The 9,014-nt window shown below is 42.9% G+C and overlaps 1 protein-coding gene across 2 annotated transcripts in view; it reads left to right on the top strand.

Annotated features, from left to right (window-relative positions):
• Positions 1-225: 225 nt before the first annotated feature.
• The window catches only part of KDM3A (lysine demethylase 3A), a 55,430-nt gene continuing 46,641 nt past the window's right edge, over positions 226-9,014 (top strand). For both annotated transcript variants that reach the window (XM_025868248.2, XM_025868246.2), the window contains exons 1-3: positions 226-372; positions 968-1,183; positions 7,879-8,034. In XM_025868248.2, coding sequence (XP_025724033.1) covers positions 998-1,183; positions 7,879-8,034 — 342 coding nt within the window. In that variant the 5' untranslated portion in view covers positions 226-372; positions 968-997. The remainder of the gene's footprint in view (positions 373-967; positions 1,184-7,878; positions 8,035-9,014) is intronic.

The following is a 9,014-nucleotide window of genomic DNA, read 5'->3' as shown; positions in this document are numbered from 1 at the left end:
TTTTGCATACCGTAGGCAACAAATGGAAAGAATGGCTGTGGCGGAGGGATCTCTCGCTTACGCTCTGTGTACTTTAACCTAATGGGGGTCGTTCGGGAGTCGGAGGGGGAGGGGAGAGGGAGGAGGCAACCAAGGAATTGTTTTTTTTTCTCTCGCCCCGCCTGCGCCAGGCCGGCCAATGGCGATGGGCTTTTTACCCACGAGCCTCGCCCAGCTTCTTGGACTACGCCAATGAGCGGTGGAAGCGGCTCCGAGGGGGCGGACCCGAGAGGCTGTGCGTGTCTTGTGAGAGCTCTTGAACCAAGTCAGAGCTAGAGCTGGGCGGCTGGAAACGGCGGCCGCCGCCGGTGACTCAGGGAGGCAGGAGGCGGGGTAAGAGCGCCGCGGCCTCGGCTGAGGGGAGAGGAGGAAGAAAGATGAAGGCGCCGAGCCCGCGGCCCTGCCGCCCTCGCGCCGCAGGCCGGGGCGAGGGACGCCCGGGGGTCGGCGGCCGGGAGAGCGCTGTGTCGGGGCGGGGCGGCGGGGCAAGTGCGGAACCGCGGGCTCGCCCCTCCCGCGGGGCCGCCCGGGGCGGGGACGCGGCTGCCCTGGACGGGCCCTCGCTTCTGGCCTTTTCTTTCCCAGGGCGGGGGGCGAACACTTTAAAATCCACTTAGGCTGCAAAATAATTCTCCCCTCACTCCCTCTGCGTTTAGGTTTAAGGTTTTGGAAAAGCGAAACTTGGGAGAACGAGGGTCACGCGGCGCTTGGGCCCGTGTTTGCGGTGGGGGAGGGAGCCGGGGGGCGGGGGAGGACGCCGGTGTAGAGATCGGGTGTTGGGTCCTCCCTCGCACCGGCCGCCGCCTAGGGTCTGGTGCTCCGAGCGGGGTTAGAACCCCTCCCTCCGTCCCCGCTTCCCCCGCGTCCTCTCTTCCCGGCCCCCTCCCACCGGCAGCCCCCGTTGCATTTTGTTTTTGTATTTTTGCAGGGAGGAGCCCTTCCTGCAGGCGTGAAAACCATGGTGCTCACGCTGGGAGAAAGTTGGCCAGTATTGGTGGGGAAGCGATTCCTCAGTCTGTCCGCAGCCGACGGCAGCGACGGCGGCCACGACAGCTGGGACGTGGAGCGCGTCGCCGAGTGGCCCTGGCTGTCTGGGACCATTCGAGCTGTCTCCCACACCGACGTTACCAAGAAGGACCTGAAGGTAAAATCAGCTCCCGGGCCTCAGCTGTCGGGCGTTTTGTAGTTACCTTGGTAACGAGACAGCCAGTGGGGGCCCCCCTCCCCTCTTCTGAAAAGGGCGACCAGAAAGTTGGCATCTGATCTGAAGGTGCAGAAGACTAGACCTTGAAAGTCTTTGAAATGGTTGTGTAGAACCGAGGTGTGTTTGGCTTCCAGTTGCTTGAGTTTAATGACGGCCTTGGGGTTGCTCAGACACGCTTCGTTACTGCCCGCGCTGTGCCCTAGTAGGACTGTATGATTATTTCTCCGAAGGGGGAGTATTGTTAACATTAGATTGGTCAGGCAGGTGATGTTAGGAATCATTAAGAATTGAGGGCTAGCGCTTCCAGGTGGTTTTTTGTTTGTTTGTTTGTTCCTCTTAATTTCTTCACCCAACTTGTTAAACTTTCAGACTTGATAGAAATGAAGTGCGTGAAGAGGGAGGAGCTTAGTTCTGTTTGGCATATTAGGGTGGGTACTTGTCCGTATATGGTGGGTCAGGGTGGAAGTGGGTTCCTGGTCGCCTGTGATGAGCCTGTAGGTAGGTGTGGGCTTTGACCATATATGGAGGGCAGGGGTGGAGCCGACCCTTATATGGTGTGTTAGAGGAATGGCTTTGAAATATTCCACTTTGGTGTTTGGGGGAGGGAGGGAGAAAAACGGGAGCAAGTGTGGACAGTGATTTTTAATCAGAATGACACTCAGAACCTTTTTCAGTTAGATCTTTTCAAAGAGAGATGAATTCTAATTGTACTCCCTAATTGAAGTATTGGTGGCAAAGGATTGGGAACAACCAGTGAGGAAGCTATTCTACCAACAAAGACTCCTTTGTGCAAAAATAACTGGAGAAAGGTCCCTAACAAAGACTCCAAAGTGGTGATAATTTGAAGGAAGCTTGTTTAGAAGAGATTTCCACCCTGGATAGTGGATATGTTTTAGCATCTTCACTGGGCATCATTATTGCTTTTTCTTGAAAACTGTGTTCAGGTTGGGAAGCAGGTTTTAGCATTGGCAGTTGAATACATGTTGATTTCTGACACCCCATTCATTTGAACACTTTAAGGTGATAGTACATGCCCAAACTAGTTTTAGTCTGCAAAGAGTTTTTGGAAAAGGATATGTGGTCATATATTTTTAAAGCTTCCAGCATGCCTTGTCTTCATGTTGAAAAGTAGGAGTGACTGTTGAGCACTTAGCCACGTGCCAGGCATCCTACTGAACACTTCTTAGCCATGATCTTATTAATCCTTATAGCAACTCTTCGGGATTAGGTACTAATATTGCTGCATTTTACAGACAAAAATATCGGGGTTGGGGGCATTAAGTATCTCACCAAGGTCACATACCTAGAAATTGGCATAGCCTGTGTTCTAACCTAGGAAGTTTTGATACTTGAGCCCACTGTCTTTACCATTATGCTCCCTGTGCTGCAAAAGGACTCCTGTCATACACTGTGAAGTTTGGTGTTTCATTCCTCCCAGCAAACTGGATTTTGCTCTTTATAGAAAGAAAGTAGTGTGGTACAAAGATGGCCAACCTATTTGCTTTGGGCCAATCTTTCTCCATAAAGTGGGCTTTGTGTACCAGATTTCAGTCATAGTTGTTGTGGTTTATTTCACCTGCCAAGTAGAATTTTCTCTAGTGTGTTTGTTTTTATCTGATTTGAATGGAAACAATGGAAACAAGTCTTTAGTTCTTTGGCAGATGATGACAGACTAGGTGTTCTCTTCCCCAACAGGACCTAATTATAGACCCATTGGATTAGGAAGGCAGTCTAGGAGGTCCTTTTTGGGTATTCTTTTTAATCTCCACTTTTCTGCCACCCCTAATCTTTGAGGTGGTGGTAATATCTTCGTTTTCAGAATGAGAAGCTAGATTTGGGAAAATGAGTTTTGTCCAGATTTGCATAATTAGCTACTCAGTGATGGAGGGAGGATTTGAACCTAGGTTTGGCTTTGTCTTTCCCATTGCACTAAGGTGCCTCACCTGAAGATAAACAGCGATTTTTCATTTGAAAAACAATTTTAACTATATTTGATTTTTGGTTTACCTGCAGACTTCGTAATTCAGCCGTCATGTAAGGTGCAAATTACTTGATTTCTTTCATCTAATCCTGATTTATCGTTATGTTCCTTAATTGAGTAACAGATGGTTTAAGTTATAAGGGCATCTTGTATTAGCAAAAACATAGACTTTCAAAATACTAGAACCAAATCCTGGTTGGGGAAATGCAGGCAGGAGCTAGTAACGAAGACCATGATTACAGTTGGGCTTAATGTATTAAGTTTTGGGGGGTAAAATGGGACTGGGGTCTAAGATGAATATAAACTAATAAAATTCAAGTAGTATGCAACTGGTTTGGTTTTGGAAGTACAAGTTTGTCTAGACTGATTTGCTGTTAGTTGAGGATGATGTTAATGAGGCCAAGACTTGTTAACTTTGTTTCACCTTGAGGGAGACTTTATAACACAGTCACTCACTCAGATACACTATGTCTAGTTGTTGATTACAGAGAGTCAGGGTGAAGACAAAGTAATGATTAAATGGTTATTATTTGGCACCTTATTTAATTCTCACAAACATCCTAGATGGTAAACCATATTTTTTAGTGTTAGAAATTGAGGCTTGAAGAAATTAAATAACTTGCCTAAGTTTGTCTCTAGATTTTAAACAATGGGCTTTAATATTCAGGTAGAGTGAGATTAAAGCACTGTATTTTGTGGGCCTTTATATCTTTATATCTTTAGCACTTAGAACACTGCTTGGCATGTAGTGTTTGTTGAAATATTTGAATGAATAAATGGAAGGAATCACAATTATTCTACATTGAAAAGCAGTTTTAGAAATAATCCGATGGAGCAGTAGCATTCTCTTGCTCTAGAATAACAACAAATGTTTATTAGTATGGTTATAAGAACCTCTTTTTATACTACTCTTTCTACTTGAGTGTGAGACAAGTGGCTTCATTGTGCATGCTGGGAATGTCCTTCTTCCCCAACTTGTCTGTCTGGGTCTTTTCCAGTTTCCTTTCTTCGAACCTAACTTATACTTGAGTCTTCTGCTTCTTAGTTCTTAGGGATATCCCTGAGTAGCAGATGAGTAGTACTTGCCATCTCTGTGTACTATTTCCTGCTGTTAAAATTCCCTTTTTGGCAGTTGGGTGCCTTGACCAATTCCTAGCCTTTTCGCCCTTACATGCAATTGGAATTCTGCTGCCTGTCAAACCATGTAAAATGAGAAATTCCTACCAGTGTAATAAAATCTGTTTACCCCCATAATTGAATGCTAAATTCTGGGATTTTAGATAAGTGTTTTATTTAGGTGTAAGAAGACATAAGCAGAAGCATAAAGTTCTTAATTTGTGGAGAGTGGAATAAGTGGTATTCTGCATTATTAGTGCTGAGCATAGAATAGATATGTCATTAAAAACTTGACTAACAACTATGCCATTCTGTAAGTGCCTACTTTTAAACTTGGAAATATTTTACTTGGCCTTTCTGTTGGTTTTCATAATCATATACCCAGGTGAGATTAATGTATGTTAAGAGCGGGAGGTTTTGAGATTAGCTTGATTAGATATAATCATGTATTAAAAAGATTTTCTGTTGGGGAAAAATTAACTTGAAATAATTAATTTGAATATTCAACATCTGGTCTAGATATTTAATAGGCTAATAAGGTACACATTTACAAAATGTCCTATTAAAAAAATAGCAAGTTGGGAAATTCTAGGTAGTGAATCATAATTAATCAGCTTCTTTTTGGCCTTTGGAATCAGACAGCATAAATAACATCAAAAGGAACATGAGGGAATAAAGTTACATCATTAAGCTTGCAGAAGATTGGTCAGGTCACTTTATTTCCCCCTAAATTTGAATTTTTATTGGTGTTCCTTTCTGGGGGGGGGAAGGGGCAGAGGGGGAGGGAAGGACAGAGAGAAAGAGAATCACAAGCAGGCTCCATGCCTAACGTGTGAGCCCAATGCAGGGCTGGATCTCACAACCCTGAGATCATGACCTGAGTTGAAAGCAAGCAAGAGTCAGATGCTTAACCCACTGAGCCACTCAGACGTCCCTGGTGTGTCTTTTTATAGAAATTTTTGCATAGGAGGCTTGCGGGGGGGGGGGGGGGGTCCCTTACATAGAGAACCTCAAGCTTCAAGGCACAAATGAGAGACATTTGTGGTTATGATAGGAAACTTTTGAAAGAGTGAAGAGAGTTTACAACTTGTTGGTTTCATTATATTTTTTTGAAAAGTCACCTTTTTTCAAAGTAAAGTTACTGTGAGTTTTTGACCAATGCAACCTAATTTCCGAAGTGATTAAGTTATTTTTAAGGAGCTGAACTTAACTTTTGAATCACTCAAAAATTGGGATATAAAGAAGTGGCCGTGTCTAAATTTTGGTTTAGGGTTGATCATAAGCTTTATAGATATAGTGATAAGTTTTGGAAAGCTACTGAACATCTTAATCCTTTATTTTTTTTTCTGAATAGATATTGGATAATCATATTTAGGATCTTCTCTCCCCCATTCCTAACTGAACTGATATTCTGATACAAAGTAAGATTTGAATTACCATGGAAGTCTTAAAGCTACCTAATCTCCTTGCCAGATACTTTACATACCTTGTCTTAAGATTTTACCTAACAATTCAGTGAGGGGTAGATGTTAGTATTTTCATTTTGGAGCTAGCAAAACCAGTTTCAAAGAGTTTAGATTTAAGCAGGGGTTCTTAACCTGGCCTGCAGGCTAATGGGTTTTCTTTGTAACGCTACATATATTATTTTATGCCGGTAAAATCATTCTAAAAAAGCTTCAGCATAGCTGGGATTCAAACCCAGATTTCTCTGGTGCTGTAGTTTGTATATGTTCATTCCTCTTACACCACACTGATGGGAAAACTCCTCTAAATCTAGTGTGGGTTTGAGGTTGATGTGATGTGGGGTAGAAAGACTACCCAGTTTAAGGGAGCTATCATAGGACCTGTATTCTGTGACTGGGAAGGCAGGAAGATGAGCAGTCTCTAAACAATTCTGTGAAGGACCTTTTTTTTTTTTTTTTTTAAGATTTTATTTATTTATTTGACAGAGAGACACAGCGAGAGCAGGAACACAAGCAGGGGGAGTGGCAGAGGGAGAAGCAGGTCTCCCGCTGAGCAGGGAGCCTGATGTGGGACTCGATCCCAGGACCCGGGGATCATGACCTGAGCCGAAGGCAGACGCTTAACAACTGAGCCACCCAGGCGCCCTGTGAAGGACCATTTGATTGGATATAGTGTTGGATGGAATTCCTAGACCAAGGAGAGTGACAGGGCCTTGTCACATAATAGGTGCTGACACATCTGTATGGATTCTGTGATAACTGCAAGATGAAAAGCCTGCCATACATGCATCTTCTCAGGGGAAGTTGCCTGAAAGTTAGGGATGCAGATTTTACTGTAGCGGGAGGAGGGTAGGATGGGTTTTAAATTTCATTGATTTTTAAAGATTGATATTATAAAGCCATAAAACTGGAGAAGGTTTGGGATTGGGACTAGTGGTATACCAGTTGGGAATGTCCTACCTGCTAAATGGTTAAGAGTAACAGAAGGTAAGAGGCCAATTCAGAGAGAAATTTATTCATTCAACAAGTATTTGAGTACTGACTGGGGACTGGATACCAGTGAAATACAGTGGTAAGTAAATACAGATATAGACTTCGACCTATTAAAATTCATGTGAATCAGTTAGCCACAAATAAATAATTCAAAGTGTGGGTAAGTGCTAGGAAGGAAAAGTATAGGGCTTTGAGTACAGTTAACAAGGGGAACTCTTTTTGTGAGGGGGTTGCTCATTGCTAAGGGAAGGCTTCTTTGAAGAAAGGATTTTTTAATTTGAGCTCTGACAGATGAATGGAAGTTAACTTTTTTTTTAAGTTAAAGCTTGGAAAGGGAGATGTGGTTGTCTATGAAATTATGAACAGGGTTGATGTGTTCATTAACTGATTCTTTGAAGCCAAAACTGAGAGGCCTCTTTAGTAAGAAAAGGTATTTTAAGTCAAGTAAAAATAGTGATTTTTACACCAAATATTGAAGGAGGTTAGGGTCAGTTTATCAACTATTTGTTTCTATATTTAGCAAAGTAGTCTTTGACTCTAAACTCCCAGTTTATTCAACTGAAAGGGATGTTGAGGATGTGCTGTCTACTAGGCCTTTTAAGGCTAAATCCTATGCATACCAAAGGGATTCAAAACAAGTGGTGGATTATGCTGATGGTGGGGGGGGGTCATCTTAAGCCCACAGTGTCATTTTAGAATCACAATGACGCCCAATAGGTATTTTTTTTTAGGGTTTCAAATTTCTTTCTTTTGATTCAAAACTCTGATGTCTGACATACATGAAAACCTTCTACATGGGGGTTCTTTGCTGTATGGGCTTCCTAGAAGTTACTTTTGGGGCAGAGATTGGCCTCCAAAACCCTTGACTGCTATTTCCCAAAAGGATGTGGAAGCCAAAGCTTGATGGTTAGATTAACCTGTTTGTTTGGTTTATTGTGGACTGTGAAGGGAAGTAAGAGTGGGAAAGAGGGACAGCACATTTAGATGAAGATTCAAGTAGAAAATTAAGGGTATAATTCAACTTTGGCTTTTTTCATGTTTATTTTCGTTAATTGATTCTGCTTTTTTTCACTTCTGTTTAGGTGTGTGTGGAGTTTGATGGGGAATCTTGGAGGAAGAGAAGATGGATAGAAGTCTACAGCCTTCTAAGGAGAGCATTTTTAGTAGAGCATAACTTGGTTTTGGCTGAACGAAAGTCTCCTGAAATTTCTGAACGAGTTGTTCAGTGGCCTGCCATAGTGAGTACAGCTTGGGGTTATGAGAACGGGGTATTTAATCCATTATGAGTGAAATAAGGGAAATGTATATGGGCTTTGGAGAATAATATTTGGCCTTTGGAGAATAATAGTGCAGATACATGGCAAGGTAGAGGAGTCAGAAGAGCACCCAGAATCTCCTGTCAGCCCTGCTAGGCACCCTATTACTCTGGGCCCTTGACTTTCTCCCGCCTCATTTTCTTCACTTGAAAAATGGGGATGGAGGTAATGTGGGCAATGTCTAGGTCAGGGGTCAGGAACCAGCCTATGTATATAGGCATACATATATATGTGTATTTGACTTGACCTTTATAGAGTTTTAAGAAAATCTGGATTCGTTGTTTGCTTTTAAAATATGGAGAGTATACCTTAAAATCTGGCTGTTTCCTGGCTCCTGTAGTGGTTGCCAGTCTTGGCCTAATGATCTCTAAGGTTCTCTCTGACTCATAATATTCTTTGGCTCTGAAGGTACTGGCAGTCAGTACATGATTATGCCATTTCCACATCGTAAATCTGGTGTAGTTAGAAGATGAGAGTGATCACATGTCTGGAGAGGACAATTCAGGTTTTGTGAGACATAGGGCTTAACAGTGGAAGGGCCAGGTTTAAACAGTTGGAAAAGCTAGAAGGTGGCTGAAAGGCTGACTAGATTGTGAAGGGTCTAGCATGCTGTGCTAGCCAAGTTAAGATTTTGACTGTGGGTGAGAAGAGCTGCTGGGGATTTTTGAGTGGTATAGGGTTTTGGTTAAAGTTGTATTTTGCTCTTTGTATCCCCACCCCCAGCTATTAAGATTTTGCTAAAAACATGGCCCTGTCTCCCCAAAAAAAGTATGTATACACATAATTTTTCACATAAATTTTGGAGAGGCCATGTATCTCTTAACCCAGACCTATATGTTAATGACTCCCAAATGTGTGTCTGGTTTAAATGATTGATTTTGGATGAAAATTGTGCAGTCTTT

Source organism: Callorhinus ursinus, unplaced genomic scaffold (assembly GCF_003265705.2).
Source record: "Callorhinus ursinus isolate GAN/ISIS: 27379988/994484 unplaced genomic scaffold, GSC_fseal_2.0 scaffold10, whole genome shotgun sequence".
Classification (NCBI taxonomy): domain Eukaryota; kingdom Metazoa; phylum Chordata; class Mammalia; order Carnivora; family Otariidae; genus Callorhinus; species Callorhinus ursinus.
This window is presented reverse-complemented; position numbering and strand designations above follow the sequence as displayed.